Here is a 24614-nt window from a genome sequence, read left to right as displayed (position 1 = left end):
CTCTAAACATCCTGCTTCAGTTGCAGGTGGCCCTGCTGACTGCAGGGGATTGGAAGAGATGACCTTTAAAGGTCCCTTCTCACCCAAACCAGGCTGTGATTCTGTGAATCATAGAATTTTAGGGCTTGGAAAAGACCTTTTAAGTTCACCAAGTCCAATCATTAACCCAGCACTGACAGATCACCTCTAAACTATGCTCCTCAGCACCATATTTTTGATCCCTTGCTGCTGGAGGCACCTTAATTGTTATTGCTGGGGGAGGGGGGGAACAACATGGCAGGGTGGAGATCATCATGCCATGGACTGGGGGAGAAGCAAAAATGAGCATCTCAGATCACAGGTTCACAGGATGCCAGGGGTAGGAAGGGACACAAAGAGCTCATCCAGTCCAGCCCCCTGCCAGAGCAGGACCATGCAATCTAGCTCAGGTCACTCAGGAACACATCCAGACAGGCCTGGAAAGGCTCCAGAGAAGGAGACTCCACAGCCTCTCTGGGCAGCCTGTGCCAGGGCTCTGGGACCCTTCCAGGCAAGAAGCTCCCCCTTAAGATACTGAAAGGTCACAATAAGCTCACAGAATCAGTCATGGAAGGGACCACAAGGATCAGCCAGTTCCAACCCCCCTGCCATGCCCAGGGACACCTCACACCAGAGCAGACTGTCCACAGCCTCATCCAGCCTGGCCTCAAACACCTCCAGGGATGAGGCTTCCACCACCTCCCTGGGAATCCCCTTCCAGCCTCTCACCACCCTCATGCTGAACAACTTCTTCCTAACTCGGCCAAGTCCCCACAGCAGAGCACAGCTGCTGCTGGGATCAGTGCATGAAATATGCCAGAATGAACTCACTTTCCTCCCACTGTATCTTCCTGCAAGTCTGGTCTAATTTTACAGGCTGAGAGGTTGCGTGGGCAGAGCAGGATAAAAGTGGGATCAGTGACTGCAAGGAATTGCAATTCCCATAAAGGTTCCTCTGTGTTCATTGGTGGAATTGAAAAACAAACCTGCAAACCACAAAACCAACACAATGAAACCAAAGGTTGGACTCTCAGATTCACACAGCCTGCACTGGGTTGGAGAAGGGACCCTCAGAGGTCATCTTGTCCAATCCCATGCAGTCAGCAGGGACACCTCCAGTCAGATCAGGCTGCCCAGGGCCACACTGAGTCTCATCTTGAATGTCTCAGGTCAGTCTGCTCATCTGTTGCTGTTGATGCTGATCTGCTTGGATCCCTGTTTAAGAAGGACAGAGATCTGCTGGAGAGGGTCCAGGAGAGGGCTAAGAGGATGATGAGGGGACTGGGGGGCACTGCCTGATGAGGAGAGGCTGAGTGACCTGGGGCTGCTTAGTCTGGAGAAGAGAAGGCTGAGAGGGGATTGAATCAGTGTTTATAACTATCTGAGGGCTGGGGGTCAGGAGGGGGGGACAGGCTCTGCTCACTGCTCCCTTGGGCTGCCCAGGGAGGTGGTGGAGTTGCCATCCCTGGAGGTGTTCAGAAAAAGTCTGGATGAGGCACTTAGTGCCATGGTCTGGTTGACTGGCTAGGGCTGGGGGAAGGGTTGGACTGGCTGAGCTTGGAGGTCTCTTCCAACCTGCTTGATTCTATAATTCTATAGGACAAGCAGCAATGGATGGAAGCTGCAGCACAGCAGGTTCCAGCTCTACACTAACTTCTTGACTGTAAGGGTCCCAGAGCCCTGGCACAGGCTGCCCAGAGAGGTTGTGGAGTCTCCTTCTCTGGAGCCTTTCCAGGCCTGTCTGGATGTGTTCCTGTGTGATCTGTGGTAGATAGGATTGTCCTGCTCTGGCAGGAGGGTTGGACCCGATGATCTCCTTGGGTCCCTTCCAACCCGTGGCATCCTGTGACCCTAAGGGAGCTACAAGAAAGCTGGGGAGGGACTTTTTAGGCTGTCAGGTAGTGATAGGACTGGGGGCAATGGAACAAAGGTAGAAATAAGTAGATGAGGAGCAGCTCAGTGTGCTGGGTGACAGAGAGCAGCCCAGTGTGCTGGGTGACAGAGGAGCAGCCCAGTGTGCTGGGTGACAGAGAGCAGCCCAGTGTGCTGGGTGACAGAAGGACTCTCAGAGTGGTTTGGGTGGAAATCCAATGACAATGCACTCTGCAGAGCCTGAGGAAATGTGGTGCCACTCTTTGAGACCTCAGATTGCAGCAGAAGCACTCAGGCTGTGCTGCCCCCCGACCAGCTCTGTTTAATGGCATTTCTGCTGCAGCTGAAGAATCCATTATCAGCAATCCCAGCAGAGCTGCTGCTAAATAGACTTGCAGCCTGGCTGACCAGTCCCCTGAGCTGCAGGTAATGCCTAAGTGATGCTCTGGACAGAGAAAACATTACAGAACTGCCACATGGTGTTAAGCTTTCAGCTATGACTCCGTGCTGGGGGAGAGATCCCATTTCATTCGAGCCTCAGGCCCCTTTCCAGTGCTAGAAAACACTCTCATGGCTGAAGTTCCACCAGACAGCAATCTGTGGGCCTGGCTGCTCGTCCTCCTGTGCTCCTCACAGCAGCTGGCTGCTGGGCACAAGCCCAGCTGAGGCTGCTTGAGCTGGTTCCACACCTCCTGGGATCTCCCCAGTGGGAGCTTCTTTGTTAGGAGGGAAGTTGAGGCAGGGAGAAAAGGAGCTGAGGAAAAGCTGTGAGTTGGGTGAAGTTTGAAGCCTTTGATCAAGAGGTTTTCAGTTTGGGGGGAAAGAGCATGTAGGACTTAGTTTATATGGGGGGAATGACCCTTTTTAGTTGGTCTCTTGTCTCAGGCAGCCAGGGAGAGAACAAGAGAGCACAGCCTCAAGCTGTGCCAGGGCAGGTTCAGGCTGGATGTTAGGAAGAAGCTTTTCACAGTGACTGGCACTGGAATGGGCTGCCTGGGGAGGTGGTGGAGTCCCCATCCCTGGAGGTGTTTAAGAGGAGAGTGGATGAGGCACTTAGTGCCATGGTTTGGTTGATTAGAAGGTGCTGGGTGCTAGGTTGGGGTGGATGATCTCAGAGGTCTTTTCCAACCTGGTTAATTCTGTGATCCTGTGAATGCAGGGATTTGGAAAGGAGGGTGGAGAAGTGAAAGCTGTTGAGAACTAGCAGCATGGAGGGAGCCACTTGCTCTGGAAGGATGAGAAGCTGAGGTGGGATGGAGTTGTGTCTCAGCTCTACTTTAAACTTCCCAGAGACTCAAATGTAGTTAATAAAACCAATAACAATTTCTAGGATGCCTTTCCCTCTCCTCCCCTTTTTCCAAAGCAGAGGAATTAGATGTGGAGAGGAAAGAGGTAAAGCACACCCAGATAAAAGAGTGGAAGGTAAAAGAGAGAACTTTAACAGTAAAGCAAAGGTATTTGAGGGAGGGGAGTTACAGAAGGGCATAGGGAAGGGAAAACAAGATGCCAAATACATCTAAACATCAGGTTGATGGCAGTGGGGTTTTGTCCCTCGTGGACTGATGGCCACATGGGAAAACACAGAGCAGCAGGGCCAGGAGGGTGATGCTGGCAAGGGAGGCAGGGCAGGAGAGCATGAAAGAGGAAGTTTGTCTGGTTTCATAGGGGGCTAGAGGAGAAGTGGGAGTGAGCTAAACACTACACCTGGAGCAAGGGTTAGACCCACTCCTTGGGAGGAGTCAGAGGGTTGGCATCTTCTCCCAGGCAACCAGCAACAGAACAAGGGGACACAGTCTCAAGTTGTGCCAGGGTAGGTCTAGGCTGGATGTTAGGAGGAAGTTGTTGTCAGAGAACGTGATTGGCATTGGAATGGGCAGGGGAAGGAAGGAGGCAGGGGAAGGAAGGGGGCAGGGGAAGGAAGGGGGCAGGGGAAGGAGCGGGGCAGGGGAAGGAGCGGGGCAGGGGAAGGAAGGGGGCAGGGGAAGGAGCAGGGCAGGGGAAGGAAGGGGGCAGGGGAAGGAGCAGGGCAGGGGAAGGAAGGGGGCAGGGGAAGGAGCAGGGCAGGGGAAGGAAGGGGGCAGGGGAAGGAGCGGGGCAGGGGAAGGAAGAGGGCAGGGGAAGGAGCGGGGCAGGGGAAGGAAGGGGGCAGGGGAAGGAAGAGGGCAGGGGAAGGAGCGGGGCAGGGGAAGGAAGGGGGCAGGGGAAGGAAGGGGGCAGGGGAAGGAAGGGGGCAGGGGAAGGAAGGGGGCAGGGGAAGGAGCGGGGCAGGGGAAGGAGCAGGGCAGGGGAAGCAAGGGGGCAGGGGAAGGAGCGGGGCAGGGGAAGGAGCAGGGCAGGGGAAGCAAGGGGGCAGGGGAAGGAGCAGGGCAGGGGAAGGAGCGGGGCAGGGGAAGGAAGGGGGCAGGGGAAGGAGCAGGGCAGGGGAAGCAAGGGGGCAGGGGAAGGAGCTGGGCAGGGGAAGGAGCAGGGCAGGGGAAGCAAGGGGGCAGGGGAAGGAGCAGGGCAGGGGAAGGAGCGGGGCAGGGGAAGGAAGGGGGCAGGGGAAGGAGCGGGGCAGGGGAAGGAAGGGGGCAGGGGAAGGAGCGGGGCAGGGGAAGGAGCGGGTCAGGGAAAGGAAGGGGGCAGGGGAAGGAGTGGGGCAGGGGAAGGAGCGGGGCAGGAGGAGACACTGGCCCAGCCTTGCGCTCCCTGCTGCAGAGGCGGCTGAAGGGAAGGCAGGGAACCAAAGGTGTTTGTTGCAGCCAGTTCCCTCATTCTCTCCGTGGCAGCCAGGTTAATCCCCAGCCTCTGTGCCTCTCACTTTCACGCCTTGAACATTTTCTATCAAGGCAGAACTAAATCTTAATCTAAACAGCCTTCAGCTCTTGAACCCTTCCAGCAGCCTGGAAGTTGCACTCCCTTCCAAACGTGGGCTTCACTCTGGAAGGCAGAACTGACCCAGCACCTCTTTGCCATGCAGCTTCATCTAAGCAAAAACCTCTTCCATGGTTTGTCCCTTCCCTTCTGGGGCTGTGCATCAGGCTCTCAGAGAGGACATTCTAGGAAGCAGAAGCAATGCTCGAGCAGACAGAAATCAGGCCCATGGCAAAAGATAAAGCAGAGAAAGCAACACATAAGCCTCAGCCATAGCTGGCTAAAGCTCGTCAGGAGCCTGCAGTGGACTGCTCAGTGCCTGCCACCACAGCCTTTGCTCTACCAGCTGAGCTGAAGCAGATATTTTTAGCCTAAACCCCTTTTCTGAGCTGTTCCTCTTATTACTGCTTGGTTCCATTCATTATATTTTTAATCATGTCCAAACAACTGAGCTATTAAATAAATTCCAAAGCAGCACAGCAGGCTGTGGCTTATGCAAGCTAAAGATCAGAGCAGTAGGAGAGAAAGGCTACTTTGGTGGCAGATTAAACCTTCCCTTTCTGACAAAGCACAAAGCAACTGCTGGACTCAACTGCCACGCACTCAGGCTTACGACCATGTCTCAGCCCATGGCTCCTGCTGGCATCATGAAAGACCTTCAGGATATGATTTGCCTTAGAAAAGTTTAGAGGCATCCCACAAAGGAAGGAGAAAGTTATGTAAGTAACCTTTCAGTAATGAAGTCCTCGCTGCAGATGCCTTTGTGAGCCTCCACCCCAGCACCTTTCAAGCGTGGATTCGAACAGCCAAACTCTGGGAGCTCTCCAGACAGCTTCAGCATCTTGGCACAACTGTCTGGGAATGAGAGAGATGCTTGCAGCACTCCCAGCAGAGCAAGGGGCAAACTTTGATAAGATCAGCCAGGTTGGAAGAGAGCTCCAAGCTCAGCCAGTCCAACCTAGCACCCAGCCCTGCCCAACCAACCAGACCATGGCACTAAGTGCCCCAGCCAGGCTTGGCTTCAACACCTCCAGCCACGGCCACTCCACCACCTCCCTGGGCAGCCCATTCCAGTGCCAGTCACTTTCTCTGACAACAACTTCCTGCTCACATCCAACTTCAACCTGCCCTGGCACAGCTTCAGGCTGCATCCACTTCTTCTGTTGCTGCTTGCCTAGCAGCAGAGCTCAACCCCACCTGGCTACAACCTCCCTGCAGGCAGCTGCAGGCAGCAATGAGCTCTGCCCTGAGCCTCCTCTGCTGCAGGCTGCACCCCCCCAGCTCCCTCAGCCTCTCCTCACAGGGTTTGTGTTCCAGGCCTCTCACCAGTTGGCTCTGTGACTGTTGTGAGCAGAGCTGTGCTCTCTTGCCAGCCACTGCAGCCACAGCCATCAGGTCTTCCTCCTCCGTGGGGCTGCCCAGCAGGCTCTCTGGCTGCAGAGGTGCTAAGTGGTGATGGACGTTTGTCCTTGCCTCTGCAGCACGTGTGGCAGTGCAAAGGTCTCAGGGGTGAGTGCTGGTAATGAGAAGTGGCAGGCAGGCTGCAAGTGTCCCTGCAGGGGCTGGCTCACAAGTGGCCTGGCAGTGTGTGAGAGGCATAAAGTGCAGCTCAGCCATGGCTTGTCTGAAGTGTGCATGAAATTACACCCACGACCTTCAAGCCACATGCCCAGGAGTGACAGCCAAGTCACCTTCCAGCTGCTGCCCAGGATGTGGACTTGGAGTGACTTTCTGTCACTCAAGGAGGAACGCAGCCCCTGGGGACTTGCTCACCTGCCCCAGGTCGGTGTCTGTCCTCTGTAACCAGTTGCTGGAGCTGTTCCCTTCACAGCAACAGCAAAGGGGCTGCAGGAGGCTTCTGCTGCAGGCTGCCCCACGGAGCAGGAGTGTTTGGCCATAGTCAGACTGTGTCTGCTGAGCTTTTGTTTGGCTGCATCCTGAGAACCTGCAAGGACAGTGGGTGCCTGGGAAGGGCTTTCCATGCTCTGCTTCCCTCCTGCTGAAGGACATTTTCATGACATCCACGCTGAAGTTACAGGTTTTGGCTGTTGCTTTCCTTTCAGCTAATCTTGCAGGCATTTCCTCTTGCACCTTCCCTGCCTGCCTTAACCTCAGCTTGCACAAATGTCCTTTTACTGCCCACTAAAATAGGCTGGGATGTATGAAAGAAAAGAGCAGGCAGGGCTGAGCACAGAGTCACAGAATCAGTCAGGGCTGGAAGGGACCACAAGGAGCAGCCAGTTCCAACCCCCCTGCAATGGGCAGGGACACCTCACACTAGAGCAGGCTGCACACAGCCTCAGCCAGCCTGGCCTCAAACACCTCCAGGCATGAGGCTTCCACCACCTCCCTGGGCAACCCATTCCAGGCTCTCACCACTCTCATGCTGAAGAACTTCTTCCTCGCATCCAGTCTGACTCTCCCCATTTCCATCTTTGTTCCATCCCCCCCAGTCCTATCAGTCCCTAACAGCCTATAAAGTCCCTTCCCAACTTTCTTGTAGCCCCCTTCAGATCCTGGCAGGCCACAAGAAGGTCACCTGGGAGCCTTCTCCTCTGCAGACTGCACAGCCCCAGCTCTCTCAGTCTCTCCTCCCAGCAGAGCAGCTCCAGCCCTCTGCTCATCCTCGTGGCCCTTCTCTGGACACCTTCCAGCACCTCCACATCCCTCTTGCAGTAGTGGCTCCAGCACTGGGCATCTACATCACCTACCTTTGAGCTGGGATGTGAGATCAGAGCAGGGTCCTTGCAGTCAGAGTGAGCTCTTGCTCCTGAGTCCATCCAGGCATCGGGGAGCTCCCATGACTTGTTCTCTGTGAGGAGCTCTTCTTCCTGCCTAGCTTGTGAAATTCTGCAAGGTAGGCAGCTGTGTCTTCAGGCAGGGTTTTATGACATAATTAGATCACTTTAGCTTTGTTTCTACTGAAGAAGATGAAATTACTGTCGAGGGGTGTGTGTGTATATATATATGTTTTTAATCGGTTATCACCACAAAGTAATAATGAATCTGCAGTGCCAGCAGCAAAAGGTTGTAGTGAGGGGGGGGTTTGGTCTCTCCTCCCCATTATCAGGTGGTAGGATGAGAGGAAATTGCCTGAAACTGTGGCAGGGAAGGGCTAGGTTTGAGATGAGGACCAGTTTCTGTGCTGGCAGAGTGCTCAGGCGTTGGCACAGGCTGCCCAGGGAGGTGCTGGAGTCGCCACCCCTGGAGAGGTGTTCAGGAAATAGGTGGGCATGGTTCAGTGGCCATGGTGGTGGACTCCATGGTCTGAGAAGCCTTTCCCAAGCCAAACAGTTCTGTGGTTCTCTAGCTGCCAGAGCAGCTCAGTGCACTCTTTCATGGCACCATCCTTGGCCTGTGTTTGCTTTCTGGTTGGTGAGAGGAGGTATCTGCAGCAGCAGCAGCTCAGCACTCCTGAGTGCTTTCACCATTGACCACTCTGCCCAGCAGTGTCATAGTTCACCTTCCTGATCTCAGGAATACTTCCCAGTGGCCTGGGTGGGATCACTGCTCAGCTAATGCCCTGCTCTGCAAGGTCGATGTCCCAGTTAGTGATGCCTTCAGCTTGGCTGGTATGGGGCATTGAGTAGCCAAGCTTCCTGAAGAAGGCAGAGAGAAGATAACTCTAGCAGGGCATAAATCAGAAGCAGTAAGTTAGGAAGGCAGTTAAAACCTGAAAGCAAACTGCCTTTTTCCATCCTTATTTGTAGGGGTGAGCCAGACTTGAGTGGAAGCTTTGAATGAGAGGAGTTTCAGGCCCTGCTTCTTTAGAGATGAGTTGGTGGTGGTTAAATCTCAGCACAAACCCTATGAGGAGAGGCTGAGGGAGGTGGAGGTGTTTAGCCTGCAGAAGAGGAGGCTCAGGGGTGATCTTGTTACTGTCTACAACTACCTGAGGGGGCATTGTAGCCAGGTGGGGGGTGGCCTCTTCTCCCAGGCAACCAGCAATAGAACAAGGGGACACAGTCTCAAGTTGTGCAGGGGTAGGTATAGGCTGGATGTTAGGAAGAAGTTCTTCACAGAGAGAGTGATTGGCATTGGAATGGGCTGCCCAGGGAGGTGGTGGAGGCACCGTGCCTGGGGGTCTTCAAGCAAAGCCTGGATGAGGCACTTAGTGCCATGGTCTGGTTGATTGGTTAGGGCTGGGTGCTAGGTTGGACTGGATGTGCTGGGAGGTCTCTTCCAACCTGGTTGATTCTATGATTCTATCATATGGGCTGCCCGGGGAGGTGGTGGAGTCGCTGTCCCTGGAGCTGTTCAAGGCAGGACTGGACGTGGCACTTGGTGCCATGGTCTAGCCTTGAGCTCTGTGGTAAAGGGTTGGACTTGCTGATCTGTGAGGTCTCTTCCAACCCTGATGACACTGTGATGCTGTGATACTGTGATTCTACCTGCCGCATCCAGAGAGGCAGCTGAGCAAACGCGGGGAGCGCTGCGTGGTGCTGCCTGCCCTTCCTCAGCTCGGGAATGCTGATGCGAACAGCTGGAGCTGGCTCCCAGCGCCGCCGCTGCTGGGGAATCAGCCAATAGCTGGGACAGATCAACAAGGAGGCGAACAATGTGGTCCTCTAAAGTTGGAAGTGGCTTTTTGTAGCAGAACAAAGAGCAGTCCCTGCCCGGGGCCGCTCTCCAGCAAGACTCAGAGCGGATCAACACTGGCACCCAGTGTCTAGATAGAATCAGTTCAAATCTGGGCATCCCGAGCCGAGACCCCTTCTGCAGGCTGACTGACGCCTTTGGCTCTTGAAGTGCGCAGCAGCGAGGTGCTTCATCTGCTGTGGCAGCTGAACTCTCTGGGGCTGCGCTTTTAATTCTGCTTTCGTTTTGCTTCCTGCAGTTGTCTGCTGCTGCTGCTAAGTGCTGCAGGATTGCTTTTCTTGCCTTGTCATTTGTGGTACGGAAAAACAAAGAGAGAGAGAAGGATGCAGGGCTTTTGTGTTGCCTGTGGAATGCTGAATCTTCCTCCAGGGAGGGAAAGGGAAGGGGAGAACCCCTCCCCCCCTCCACACACACAACCCAAATGTAAAGCCACCCTCTTCCCTAGGGAAAGTTTTCTTTCCAGTTATTCTGCAGCTGCTAAATGCCAGCTCAATGAAGCCTTCAAAGGTACACTGCAAACCATTCCTGCTAAGCAAAACACTTAACCACAGACTTTAAATGAAGCTCCTGCTCAAGTGCTGCTGCATTGAAAAAGCAGCAGGGCCAGAGCATGCTCAGGAAGATAAGCACATCCTCAAGTGCTCTGCTGATGCAGCTCCTGCTGCAGGAGAGCATCCCAGGATGGGATGGGCAGTGAGGTTCGCTGGTTCTGGCAGCAGAGCCTGTTGATGGCTGAGCATCTGTCAGTGTGATGTGCTTCAGAGCCCAGCAGAAGCATCTGCAGGCAGGTTCTGCATCCCAGGCAGGTCATGTTCTGGCAGGGGGGGTTGGACTGGATGGTCAATCTCTTCTGCCAGGCAGCCAGGGACAGAAGAAGGGGACACAGCCTCAAGCTGTGCCAGGGCAGGTTGAGGCTGGATGTTAGGAGGAAGTTGTTGGCAGAGAGAGTGATTTTGCATTGGAATGGGCTGCCCAGGGAGGTGGTGGAGTGGCTGTGGCTGGAGGTGTTTTGGCCAAGCCTGGCTGGGGCACTTAGTGCCATGGTCTGGTTGGTTGGGCAGGGCTGGGTGCTAGGTTGGGCTGGCTGAGCTTGGAGCTCTCTTCCAACCTGCCTGATTCTGTGACATCCAGCCTAGACCTCCCCTGGCACAACTTCAGGCTGTGTCCCCTTCTTCTGTTGCTGGCTGCCTGGCAGCAGAGCCCAACCCCACCTGGCTACAGCCTCCCTGCAGGCAGCTGCAGACAGCAATGAGCTCTGCCCTGAGCCTCCTCTGCTGCAGGCTGCACCCCCCCAGCTCCCTCAGCCTCTCCTCACAGGGCTCTGCTCCAGGCCCCTCCCCAGCCTTGCTGCCCTTCTCCAAACACCTTCCAGCACCTCAACATCTCTCTTGAGTTGAGGAGCTCAGAACTGGACACAGCACTGCAGGTGTGGCCTGAGCAGTGCTGAGCACAGGGGCACAAGAACCTCCCTTGTCCTGCTGCCCACACTGCTCCTGATTCAGGTCAGGATGCTATTGGCTGTCTTTGCCACCTGGGCACACTGCTGGCTCTGTGGTAGGATGTCTAACTGAAATCCACAGTCACCCTCTCCTAGCCTGCTGCTGCTCTTGGAACTTGTTTTGAAGTTACTGTAGCACATTCCAGGAGGGTAAACTGAAAGCTGAAAATGGATTTCCCAAAAAAGCCTTAGAACTGCTACCAGGAGGAAGATGGATGTTGGACCATTCTGGTCTGTTATTATCCAAAAGTAACTATCTGGCTGGGTTTTAGTGAACAAAGAAATATTAGGAGGACAAAATACTTTCCATTTAGCTTTATCTCTGTTGACTGTACTGGAAATGAATCATGACATAAAAGGATAAAATGAAATGAAAAAGATCCCCTTTATTTCTTTTCTGTAGCACACACTGGGCACTTAATCTGAAAAGAGATTGCACTAACAGACTGGTGAAAGATATCAGACACTCTTGGAAATATCCCTCTGGTGCTTTGGTCTAAAAAGTGCAGCCTGCAGCAGAGGAGGCTCAGGGCAGAGCTCATTGCTGTCTGCAGCTGCCTGCAGGGAGGCTGTAGCCAGGTGGGGTTGGGCTCTGCTGCCAGGCACCCAGTGACAGAACAAGGGGACACAGTCTCAAGCTGTGCCAGGGCAGGTTGAGGCTGGATGTTGTTAGGAAGTTGTTGTCAGAGAGAGTGATTGGCACTGGAATGGGCTGCCCAGGGAGGTGGTGGAGTGGCTGTGGCTGGAGGTGTTGAAGCCAAGCCTGGCTGGGGCACTTAGTGCCATGGTGTGGTTGGTTGTCTAGAACTGGGTGCTAGGCTGTGCTGTCTGAGCTTGGAGCTCTCTTCCAGCCTGCCTGATTCTATTCTGTTCACAAAGAGGGAGAAGAAATTGGTCTCCCCCCTTCACTGGTGTCCACATCTGTGGAGCCAAAGGCAAATTGTCTCTCTCATGCCTAAGTATTTCAGTTCAGTTTGGAAGCTGTGATGGAAGTTTTGTTCTCCTGAAATAATCTCTTTGGCTTCTGGAATTTCTAGGCAGATACCAGATGTAGTTCATTTGGGCTTCTGAATGAGGTCAGAGGAATCAGTGGAACATTTTCCTGCTGAGGACAGGCTGAGGGAGCTGGAGCTTGGAGCAGAGGAGCCTGAGGGCTACCCTCATTGCTGGTGATAAAGATGTACAGGGCAGAGTCAGGAGAATGCAGCCAGGCTCTGCTCAGGGATGTGTAAGGACAAGACAAGGAGCACTGTGGGCAAGCTGGAGCAGAGAAGGTGCCATGGGAACAGAAGGGAAAACTTTTGCCATTGCGAGGGTGTTGGATTCCTGGGGCAGGCTGCCTGAAGAGGTTGTGGAGTCTTCTGCTCTGGAGATATTCAAAACCCACCTGGATGTGTTCCTGTGTGGCCTGCCCTGGGTGCTCCTGCTCTGGCAGGGGTTTGGAGTGGATCATCTTTTGAGGTCCTTTCTAACTCCTGACATCCTGTGATTGTGTGAAATCCACCCAGGCCAGCCTGCATCTCTAGCAGAAAGCATTTTTCTCTTGATTCCTTTGCATGTCTTGACTTCTTTGGGCAGCCATTGGAACAGGCTGCCCAGGCAGGTGGTGGAGTGGTCATCCCTGGAGGCATTCAAATAACATGTGGATGTGGCACTTGGGCACATGGTTTAGAGGCCATGGTAGTGTTAGGTCGATGGTTGGCCTCAGGTCCATGGTTGGACTCAGTCAGGTGCATGGTTGGGACTCAGGTCCATGGCAGTTAGGTTGATGGTTGGGACTCAGTCAGGTTGATGGTTGGGACTTAGTCATGTCCATAGTTGGACTCAGTCAAGTTGATGGTTGGGACTCAGTCAGGGCCGTGGTTGGACTCAGTCAGGTCTGTGGTTGGGACTCAGGTCCATGGCAGTTAGGTTGATGGTTGGACTCGGTCAGGTCCATGGTTGGGACTCAGTTAAGTCCATGGCAGTCAGGTTCAGGTCCATAGTTGGACTCAGTCAAGTTGGTGGTTGGGACTCAGGCAGGTCCATGGTTGGGACTCAGGTCCATGACAGTTAGGTTGATGGTTGGACTCAGTCAGGTCCATGTTTGGGACTCAGGTTGATAGCTGGGAGTCAGGTCCATGTTTGGGACTCAGATCCATGGCAGTCAGGGCCATGGTTGGGACTCAGTCAGGTTGATGGTTGGCACTCAGTCAGGTTGATGGTTGGCACTCAGTTAACTCCATGGCAGTCAGGTCCATAGTTGGACTCAGTCAAGTTGATGGTTGGGACTCAGGCAGGGCCATGGTTGGGCTCAGTCAGGTCCATGGTTGGGACTCAGGTCCATGGCAATCGTGTCCATGGTTGGGCTCAGTCAGGTCCATGGTTGGGACTCAGGTCTATGGCAATCAGGTCCATGGTTGGGCTCAGTCAGATCCATGGTTCGGACTCAGGTCCATGGCAATCAGGTCCATGGTTGCGCTCAGTCAGGTCCATGGTTGGGACTCAGGTCCATGGCAATCAGGTCCATGGTTGGGCTCAGTCAGGTCCATGGTTGCGCTCAGTCAGGTCCATGGTTGGGACTCAGGTCCATGGCAATCAGGTCCATGGTTGGGCTCAGTCAGGTCCATGGTTGGGACTCAGTGATCTTAGAGATCATTTCCAACCAAAACAATTCCCTGTTTCTCTGATTCTTGCACCCCCTGCCAGCTTCATAAAGCACAGAGGAACAGAAAGAAGGGTTCAGAAAAGAGAGTGGAGCTGTGCTCTGGAAGCGAGTGTGCAGTGCTGCCAGAGCCAAGCAGCTCAGGTCAATGAGTTTGTTATTTTGCTTGCTGTGTGCAGCAGCATCCTTTCCTTGGGATGTATGAATTATTCCTGCTGTAAGAACTGTGCTCAGGAGCTCTAAGTGCCTGCTCTGACATGGCTTGCTTGCTCGCTTGCTTGCTTTTCTGTTTTTTATTAGGAATGAGAATGAGTTGGGAATGAGGAGATAATATACAGCCTCACATCATAAAAAAAACCCAACCCTGCACTCCTTGATAAGATTTCAAGGTTAGAGCAGTGATAGCATTGAAATATCTGTCGTAAAGCAGCACAGATAATTCAAGCCATAAAAACGCTTCTTTTAGCTATGTAAATAGGGTAATAGAGTGGAAGGCAGTAGCTGGGTGGATTAAATGGGGAGGTTATTTTATACTCCCAACAATATCAACAGAGAAAGTGGAGCTGGAGATGAATTTGAAGAGGGAAGGGTTCTCTTTGGAATGGTGAGCAGGCTCTGGGGGTAGGGTTGGGTTTGTTTTGTTTGAGAGCAGCTGGGTTGGTCAAGTGGCTCGAAGGTGTCAAAGTGAATCGTGGAGTAGAGTCATAGAATGGTTTAGGTTGGAAGGGACCTCAAGGATCATCCAACTCCAACCCCCTGCCATGGGCAGGGACACTTTCTGCTAGAACAGGTTGCTCAAGGCCTCATTCAACCTGGCATTGAACACCCCCAGGGAGGGAGCATCCACAGCCTCCCTGGGTAGGCACTTAGTGCCATGGTCTAGTTGATTGGACAGGGCTGGGTGCTAGGTTGGACTGGATGATCTTGGAGGACTCTTCCACCCTGGTTGATTCTGTGATTCCAGAGTCTCACCACCCTCACTGTCAAGAATTTCTTTGCAGTGATCTTGCTAGTCCAGAACTGGTGGGCACTGAGTGGTTGCATTTCTTTACAGTGATCTTGCCAGTCCAGAACTGGTGGGCACTGAGTGGTTGCATTTCTTTACAGTGATCTTGCCAGTCCAGAACTGGTGGGCACTGAGTGGTTGCATTTCTTTACAGTGATCTTGCCAGTCCAGAACTGGTGGGCACTGAGTGGTTGCATTTCTTTACAGTGATCTTGCCAGTCCAGAACTGGTGGGCACTGAGTGGTTGCATTTCTTTACAGTGATCTTGCCAGTCCAGAACTGGTGGGCACTGAGTGGTTGCATTTCTTTACAGTGATCTTGCCAGTCCAGAACTGGTGGGCACTGAGTGGTTGCATTTCTTTACAGTGATCTTGCCAGTCCAGAACTGGTGGGCACTGAGTGGTTGCATTTCTTTACAGTGATCTTGCCAGTTCAGAACTTTTGGGCACTGAGTTGTTTTAAAGCAAAGGCAGAGGCTGCTTCTTCCTAACACCTAGCTTAAATGTCCCCTCTGCCAGCTCAAACCCATTCCTCCTCATCACTCCAACCAGAATGATGCTGTGATTCTAGTTCTTTTCCTGTGTCAGCATCCCTGGAGGTGTTCAGAGCCAGGTTGGATGAGGCCTTGAGCAAGCTGTTCTAGTGGGAGGTGTCCCTGCCTATGGCAGGGGGTGGGAACTGGATGAGCTTTAAGGTCCTTTCCAACCTAAAGCATTCTATGATCTTGGGGAGTAAGGTCTCTAGGGTGATAGATCTGAATGGCACATGGGACAGTGATGTTTGTGGTGTCATCATAGAATTAGGCAGGTTGGAAGAGAGCTCCAAGCTCAGCCAGCCCAACCTAGCACCCAGCCCTGCCCAACCAACCAGACCATGGCACTAAGTGCCCCAGCCAGGCTTGGCTGCAACACCTCCAGCCACAGCCACTCCACCACCTCCCTGGGCAGCTCATTCCAATGCCAATCACTCTCTCTGACAACAACTTCCTCCTCACATCCAGCCTCAACCTGCCCTGGCACAGCTTCAGGCTGTGTCCCCTTCTTCTGTTGCTGGTTGCCTGGCAGCAGAGCCCAACCCCACCTGGCTACAGCCTCCCTGCAGGCAGCTGCAGGCAGCAATGAGCTCTGCCCTGAGCCTCCTCTGCTGCAGGCTTCACTTTTTAGACCAAAGCTCCAGAGGGATATTTCCAAGAGTGTCTGATATCTTTCACCAGGTAGTGGTGAAAGTACTTTCAGGTAGTAAGGGAGGTTTTCCCCTTCAGTGGGGAAGATCTCATTCTGTGCTTCTGTGCTCCCTCCAGGTAGCTGCAGACAGTCTGATGAGAAGCTCTCCAGACCTTGTCAATAGCATTTCTCTCCCCAGCCTCCTTGTAGCCCCCTCCAGATACTGTGGCTCTGATGAGCAAGGAGAGAAGCAGCTCTCTGCTCCGTGCTCTGGGTCGTGTGTGGGGTTGTGCAGCTTTTTCCTCTCCTCTCTCCTGACAAAGAGAGCTCTGGGGGCTTAGGAGAGGCTGATGTAATTAGGCTGAATGCATTCTGATGGCGGGATGCTGTCCAAGGATGCGTTGAGTCACATCTAATGACTTAAAAACTACTAATTAATTTGGAATGAACTGGAACAAGGAGACGTGGCTTGACAGCTTCTGAGAGCTGCTGATTTTGATAACTTGTAGTGTAGTGATCCTGGGCAAAGGGGAAGAGAGGAGATGGGAATTAGCCTGGTGAGCCTGCTGAAAAGGGCAGAATGAAATGAGGGTAGAAATTCCAGTTAGTGAACGGTCTGAAGCTTCTGCTGCAGGTCAGCACTTCTGGGAGCTCTGTGGCTGCTCTTCTGCAGCTCCTTCAGCCTCTCCTCACAGGGCTGTGCTCCAGGCCCCTCCCCAGCCTTGCTGCCCTTCTCCAAACACCTTCCAGCACCTCAACAGCTCTCTGCAATTCAGGAGCCCAGAACTGGACACAGCACTGCAGGGGTGTCCTGAGCAGTGCTGAGCACAGGGGCACAAGAACCTCCCTTGTGCTGCTGCCCACACTGCTCCTGAGCCAGCCCAGGATGCCATTGGCTCTGCTGCCCACCTGGGCACTGCTGCCTCCTCTTCAGCTCCTCTCTGCCAGCACCCCCAGATCCCTCTCTGCCTGGCTGCTCTCAGCCACTCTGGCCCCAGCCTATAGTGCTGCTTGGGGTTGCTGTGGCCATAGTGCAGAACCCTTTATTGCTCTGTAGTGTGTGAGACCTTGGATGATGCTCTTGAGGTAAGAGTGAAATTGGTGGAGCATGTGTGGGTTCCAAGGGATGGGACAGAAGGGTAAACTGAGAGGCAAGAGAGAACAGGAAAAGCAGAGAAAGCCTGGAGCAGAAGTTGGGCAGAGATTGGTCTGTGCCCTACAGGTTTCTTTTTGATGAGTAAGTGGATTTGAAGGACAGAGGGAAAGCTGCAGAGGGGATAAGCTCTAGGTGCTGGTGGGGTTGTTCCTGGCTGATGCTTTCCATGTCTTGATACTTCATGCTTTGTTGCTGAAGGATCCCTTCACTGCCTTGCCCTCACATCATCCCATCTTGTGTTACCTCTGATGACTGTTATAGCTCTCTCCTGACCTCACCTCCAGAGGTCCTGGTCTGGTTCTGGTTGTGTCTGTGCTGGGTGATCTCAAAGGCTTTTTCCAACCAGAATGGTGCTGTGATTCTTGTTCCTTTCCTGTGTCATCTTGGGGAATGAGAGGTAGAAAAGATATGTGGAAGCTACTAGAAGAAAGAAAATCATGGGGGAGAGCTTCTGTCTCTCTACAGCTCCCTGAAGGAGGTTAGAGCCAGGTAGGGGTTGGTCTCTTGTCCCAGGCAACAAATGATAGGATGAGAGGAAATGGCCTGGAGTTGCACCAGGAGAGGTTTGGGTTGGCTGTTAGAAGAAACTTCTTCACTGAAAGGATTCTTAAAGACTGCAAGAGGCTGCCCAGAGGTTTGGCCAAATCCCCATCCCTGGGGATGTTCAGAAGATGCAGAGATGTGGTGCTGAGGGTCATGGTTTAGCTCCAGCCAGAATGATGCTTTGATTCTGGTTCCTTTCCTGTGTCATCTTGAGGAGTGAGGTCTCCAGGGTGATAGACCTGAGTGGTTGCCCAGGGAGGTGGTGGAATGCCCATCCCTGGGGATGTTCAGAAGATGCAGAGATGTGGTGCTGAGGGTCATGGTTTAGCTCCAGCCCCAGCAGAGCTAGAGAATGGTTGGACTGGATGATCTGAAAGGCCTTTTCCAGCCAGAATGATGCTGTGATTTTCTGGTTCCTTTCCTGTGTCATCCTGGGAAGTGAGGTCTCCAGGGAGATAGGTCTGGATGGCACTTGGGACAGGGATGTTTGGGGTATGAGGAGGAGCAATCCAGGTGCACCTGCAACAGAACCATCCTATTTCCTTTCCTCTCCTCATAAAATAAGATAATGCTTTGGCAGCTGTTCAACTCAAGACAAACAAACCAAACTGCTCTAAATTCATCAGGGGAAGAAACAGACTTAGCTCCAAAATGACTAACAGGACCTTCTATTCATCTGCACAAATCTGGTCCGTGGCTGCATTCATTTCCATACAATCACTGGGAAATATTATGTTGATTGCTGGGAACAAAGCTTTTATAGGGAGAGAGGGGGGGAAAGAAACCCACCCCATAACCCACACACAACCCTCCACACTCCTAATCTACAGTGGAATTGGTAAATGGGTAAGACAAAGCTTTAATAACATTATTCTGTGCCACATCTGATGTAAATAACACAGCTCTATTAATCTCTCCAGCAATGGCAGTCTGGCTGTTGGAGGCAGCCAAGTATGAGCAATAATATTATCTCTTCTCAGGAATGTTGGAGTGGAATCACAGATCCATTGCTGTGGAAGCTGCAGCAGCAGCAGGAGCAGCTCAGGGAGTCAAACAGGCACAGAGGAACCAGGCAGGGGTTGTGGGGATGTAGAATGGCAGGATCAGGCAGGGTGCTCTGTCATCCTTAGGTTGAAGAAGCTCCTTCTCCTGTGTAGCTGGAACTTCTAGGTTCAAGTTTGTGTTCTTCAGGATCATGGAATCAGACAGGGTTGGAAGGGACCACAAAGAGCAGCCAGTTCCATCTCCCTCTGCCATGGGCAGGGACACCTCACACTAGATCAAGCTGTCCACAGCCTCATCCAGCCTGGCCTTAAACACCTCCAGGCATGAGGCTTCCATCACCTCCCTGGGCAACCCATTCCAGGCTCTCACCACCCTCATGCTGAACAACTTCTTCCTAACATCCACTCTGACTCTCCCCATTTCCAGCTTTGTTCCATCCCCCCCAATCCTATCACTCCTTGACAGCCTAAAAAGTCCCTCCCCAGCTTTCTTGTAGCCCCCTTCAGATCCTGAAAGGCCACACATGCAGACTGCACCCTGGCTGCTTGGGCTCCCACCTGCTGACCTGCAGCTCAGGGAGCACAGCTCTTGTGTCCTTTGGCTTTCCCCTCCCTCTGAAACTTCAGCAGCTCACACTCAGGGGATCTGACCAAATTCATCTGCTGCACCAAAGCCTCAAGAGCATGACAGTCTCACAGTATCATCAGGGTTGGAAGAGACCTCACAGATCATCAAGTCCAACCCTTTAGCACAGAGCTCAAGGCCAGACCATGGCACCAAGTGCCACGTCCAGTCCTGCCTTGAACAGCTCCAGGGACGGCGACTCCACCACCTCCCCGGGCAGCCCATTCCAGTGTCCAATGACTCTCTCAGGGAAGAACTTTCTCCTCACCTCCAGCCTAAATCTCCCCTGGTGCAGCCTGAGGCTGTGTCCTCTTGTTCTGGTGCTGGCCACCTGAGAGAAGAGAGCAACCTCCTCCTGGCCACAACCTCCCCTCAGGTAGTTGCAGACAGCAATGAGGTCTGCCCTGAGCCTCCTCTTCTCCAGGCTAACCAATCCCAGCTCCCTCAGCCTCTCCTCGTAGGGCTGTGCTCAAGGCCTCTCCCCAGCCTCGTTGCCCTTCTCTGGACACGCTCAAGCATCTCAATGTCCCTCCTAAACTGGGGGGCCCAGAACTGAACACAGCACTCAAGGTGTGGTCTAACCAGTGCAGAGTACAGGGGCAGAATGACCTCCCTGCTCCTGCTGGCCACACCATTCCTGATGCAGGCCAGGATGCCACTGGCTCTCTTGGCCACCTGGGCACACTGCTGGCTCATGTTCAGGCAGGTATCAATCAGCACCCCCAGATCCCTCTCTGCCTGGCTGCTCTCAGCCACTCCAACCCCAGCCTGTATCTCTGCATGGGGTTGCTGTGGCCAAAGTGCAGCACCCTGCACTTGGAGCTATTGAACCCCATCCCATTGGACTCTGCCCATCCTGGCCCTGGGTGTAGCAGCAACCTCTTTGGGTCAACTCTTTCAACACACGAGGCAGCCATCTGAAGAAGTATTTTCTCCTCCTGCACCTCAGAGTGGGTTTTTCCTCTTCCTCTCTGGGAAACATTACAGCTAAATAAATCAAAGCTCATCGGTTCCTGCAGCAACCCCACTTGAATCCAAAGCAATCAAGGAGTTAATGTTGCCTCCCCCAAAAAGCATGTCTGTGTGTGTCTGTCCTGTAACAAGATATTAGTCAAAGCAGCCAAATGAAGCAGAGTTTTTAAATGAGAGCCTGTTTTTCAAGTCTGATTTTTAAGATAGGATGCAGGTCAGGGTTGTCTGCTTCTCCACAGTTCATTAAGTAGAGAGCAGCTAGTGTTAGAGATTGACTTTTAAAAATGATAGATTTTTATTTATAGCAGGCTCCTAGTCATTAATTTTAAAGGATGGAAGCATAAAAGCAGGAATGGATTCATCTGAGAAAGAAAAGTGACATTGGTAATTTAATTAAATTGGGGTTTTGAGGATCGTTACAGAAAATGAAACATTGAGTTCTACACAGCTCTGCAGCTCGTGGCTGAGAGCAGCTCCTCGCTCACAGAGCCTGCCTGCTCCTCAGCATTCCCATCTGAAAGTTGCTGATGGACTTCCCAGCTCCAGGTGCTTCGTGGAGGCTTGGGAATAGTATTGAAAGGGAGGATGTCCCTGCCCCACTGCTCGGGCTTGAGTGCTGTGTCCAGTTCTGGGCTTCTCAGTTCAAGAGAGATGTTGAGGTGCTGGAAGGTGTTTGGAGAAGGGCAGCAAGGCTGGGGAGGGGCCTGGAGCACAGCCCTGTGAGGAGAGGCTGAGGGAGCTGGGGGGGTGCAGCCTGCAGCAGAGGAGGCTCAGGGCAGAGCTCATTGCTGCCTGCAGCTGCCTGCAGGGAGGCTGTAGCCAGGTGGGGTTGGGCTCTGCTGCCAGGCAGGCAGGGACAGAAGAAGGGGACCCAGGCTGAAGCTGTGCCAGGGCAGGTTGAGGCTGGATGTTGTTAGGAAGTTGTTGTCAGAGAGAGTGATTGGCATTGGAATGGGCTGCCCAGGGAGGTGGTGGAGTGGCTGTGGCTGGAGGTGTTGCAGCCAAGCCTGGCTGGGGCACTTAGTGCCATGGTCTGGTTGGTTGGGCAGGGCTGGGTGCTAGGTTGTGCTGGCTGAGCTTGGAGCTCTCTTCCCACTTGCTTGATTCTGTGATGAGGGTTTGGAACTGGATGATCTTTGAGGTCCCTTCCAACCTAAACCATTCTATGAGGGATTAAGGAGAAGGAATATTCTGTCACAACTTGTCCCTCTCTCTCCATTGCTGCGCAGTGAGGTCACAGCATCAGGGGATGGGTTGGGTTGGAAGGGACCTTAAAGCTCATCCAGTTCCCATCCCTTGCCATGGGCAGGGACAGCTCCCACCAGGTCGCTCAGGGTGCCTTGAGCATCTCCAGGCAAGGAGCATCCAAACCCCCCTGGGCAAACTGTTCCAGTGTCTCACCACTCTCCCTCTAAAGAATTTCTTCCTCATCTCCACTCTCCATCTCCCCTCTGCCAGCTCCAAACCATTGCTCCTCATCCTATCACCACAACCCCTTGTAAAAAGTCCACCCCAGCTCTCCTGTAGCCCACTCCAGGTACTGGAAGGCTGCTCTAAGGTCTCCCTGGAGCTTTCTCTTCTCCAGGATGAATAGCCCTAGCTCTGTGGATGGTACATGGGGAGATGGGAGCCCTGGGCTGTGTCCCTGGGGTGCTGGTTGGGCTCTTTTGGCACTCTGGGCACTCCTCTGCAGGCAGGTGTGTGGTGAAAGCTCCCAGTCACAGCAGGAAAGAAGCAGCTGAAGAATGCAGGAGGTGAGGTGCTTGTGCCCTTCAAATTAATGGAGGTGGAGGTTGGGAGGTTGCATTTAATCTGCAAGTGAGTTAAGCAGCAAACAAGGTGGTCTGGCTGCAGGGAGCCTAATCCTGTATTCATTACAGCTTAGGCTTTGCTTCCCCTGGCTGGGAGGATGCTGCTTGTGTGTCTGCTGTGGAGCCCTCTGAGGGGACCTGTGCTCTGCTCTGAGGAGGCAGCCAGGGCTGATCCTGGGGGGCATCTCTGTGCTGGAGACAGAGCAGGGACATTCCAAAGCCCACTCCTAGAGCACTGTCCCACAGCAGGCCATAAAGGTCCTTTGCAGCAGGTAGCAGTGAGGATTTCTGTTTCCTTTCACATGCTTACAGGCAGCCTGGGCTGTATTTCCCTCCTCTGCATGCTGTGTGCACTGCCATATCGTTTTCCTTTTAATCTTCCTCTTCTCCTTGGCAGAGCTGCAGACTAAAGCCTCCCTCTGCTCCTAAGACTTCCTCTGGCTTTGTTGGTGCCCCTGACAAAGTCGTTTGTGATGACAAAGCATCACTCAGCTTTCAATGGCCATGTTTGCCTGCCTCTGATGTCTCAGCCTTAATGAAAAGGAACTGTAATACAAGATGCTGCACAAGGGCCTGATTCGAATTTGATTAAGTCATCCTTAGGCTTGGTTGCCTTGGTTGGGTTTTATGTTGGGCTCTAAACCCATGATTTGAGTGCATCTGTTGTGGAGTGGCTGCTGGGAACCCACAGAGTTGTATTGAAATCTGCTGCACAGAGGCTTTGTTTGAGGATTTCCTGGAATGTTCATAGAATCACAGACTCCAGCAGGTTGGAAGAGAGCTCCAAGCTCAGCCAGTCTAACCTAGCACCCAGCCCTAGCCAAGCAACCAGACCATGGCACTAAGTGCCCCAGCCAGGCTTGGCTTCAACACCTCCAGGGATGAAGACGAAATTGAAGCAAACAAAAGTTTGCATCAGAAAGAAGATGGAATTCTGGAAGGGAAGATGTAGAACTTGCAGCTGACAGTGCAGGAGCAGTGTGGTCAGCAGGACAAGGGAGGTTATTCTTCCCTTGTGCTCAGTACTGCTCAGGGCACACCTTGAGTGCTGCATCCAGTTCTGGGCTCCTCAATTCAAGAGAGATGTTGAAGTGTTCAAGGCCAGGTTGGATGAGGCTTTGAGTGACCTGTTCTAGTGAGAGGTGTCCCTGCCTATGGCAAGGGCTTGCAACTGGCTGAGCTTTGAGATCCTTTCCAACCCAAATAATTTTATGCCCTGACCTAATGAGCTGTGGTGAGACCCAGCAGGGCACACCCTGCAGTTTCCTGCTCTCTCCACTGTGCCCTTGGAGCCTTCTTCCCCTGACAGCTCCATCCCAATGCACTCTCCCTAACCTAACTCCTCCTTTCTTTGGCAGTTCTACCGAGCCACACGTGTGGCAATCCAGGGAGGCTGCAGAATGGGATTCAGCAGGGGACAAGCTTCAGCATCGGGGGCAAGGTGCGCTACAGCTGCAACCCAGGCTTCTTCCTGGAGGGCCACGCACTGCTCACCTGCCGCGCCAGCTCGGACAGCAGCGCCTCCTGGGACTTCCCTCTCCCCTTCTGCAGAGGTAAAGTGCCTTCCCTCTCGTCCTAGCCTGGCTGATAGGTGGGACTGGATGATGCTGGAGGTCCCTTCCAGCCTGGTTAAGTTTATGGTTCTATGAGTTGGGATTTCATGAGAAACTCTGTTCTGCCTCTCCACTCAGTGCTGGGCAGGACACACTTGGAGTGCTGTGTCAGTTCTGGGCCCCTCAAGTCAAGAGAGATGTTGAGGTGCAGAGAAGGGCAGCAAGGCTGGGGAGGGGCCTGGAGCACAGCCCTGTGAAGAGAGGCTGAGGGAGCTGAGGGTGTGCAGCCTGCAGCAGAGGAGGCTCAGGGCAGAGCTCATTGCTGCCTGCAGCTGCCTGCAGGGAGGCTGTAGCCAGGTGGGGTTGGGCTCTGCTGCCAGGCAGCCAGGGACAGAAGAAGGGGACACAGCCTCAAGCTGTGCCAGGGGAGGTCTAGGCTGGATGTTAGGAGGAAGTTGTTGTCAGAGAGAGTGATTGGCACTGGAATGTGCTGCCCAGGGAGGTGGTGGAGTGGCCGTGGCTGGAGGTGTTGAAGCCAAGCCTGGCTGGGGCACTTAGTGCCAAGCTCAGCCAGTCCAATCTAGCACCCAGCCCTAGCCAAGCAACCAGACCATGGCACTAAGTGCCAACCTAGCACCCAGCAGCCCCAGCCAATCAACCAGATCATGGCACTGAGTACCAACCTAGCACCCAGCAGCCCCAGCCAAGCAACCAAACCATGGCACTAAGTGCCAACCTAGCACCCAGCCCCAGCCAATCAACCAGACCATGACACTAAGTGCCAACCTAGCACCCAGCCCCTGCCAATCAACCAGACCATGGCACTGAGTGCCAACCTAGCACCCAGCCCTGCAGGGAACTGAGAGCCTGTGCTGATGTGCTGGGCAGGGAGTGCTGCTTAAGTGGGGCCCCCACCCCTCAAATGGAGGTTGCTTAACAGGCGGCACAACCTGGCTTTGTTGGGGGGGGGGAAAAAACCTGGGAGCTTCCCTAGAAAGCCTTTGGGGGCAGGAAAACTCCATCAGGTTAGAGAGCTGCTTGTTAATTCTGCCCAGCCTGGAGGGTGTGGAGAGTCTGTAAACATGGGAGTGTCTGTGGTGTTACAGCAAAACAGTTGCTGCTGCTTTGAAGCCTTTTCCCCTCAATTCCTTCTGTACTTCAGCTGAGCATCTTCTATTGATTCTTTTTATTGACTCTGCCTGTGCAATCAATCAGCACTTCTAAGCTGCAGCATAAATTTGGAATTTCAAGTGAGCAAATATTGTTTGCTCAGTGTGTTTTTAATGCTTGCTTGAAT

General features: G+C 53.3%; 1 protein-coding gene across 1 annotated transcript in view; it reads left to right on the top strand.

The window, feature by feature from the left end:
* CSMD2 (CUB and Sushi multiple domains 2) overlaps positions 1-24614 on the top strand; it is a 439963-nt gene that overhangs the window by 112652 nt on the left and 302697 nt on the right. The window contains exon 5 of the mRNA XM_064172682.1: positions 23123-23317. Within this exon, the coding sequence (XP_064028752.1) occupies positions 23123-23317 (195 nt within the window). The remainder of the gene's footprint in view (positions 1-23122; positions 23318-24614) is intronic.

This window comes from Pogoniulus pusillus, chromosome 37 (genome assembly GCF_015220805.1).
Source record: "Pogoniulus pusillus isolate bPogPus1 chromosome 37, bPogPus1.pri, whole genome shotgun sequence".
Classification (NCBI taxonomy): Eukaryota; Metazoa; Chordata; class Aves; order Piciformes; family Lybiidae; genus Pogoniulus; species Pogoniulus pusillus.
This window is presented reverse-complemented; position numbering and strand designations above follow the sequence as displayed.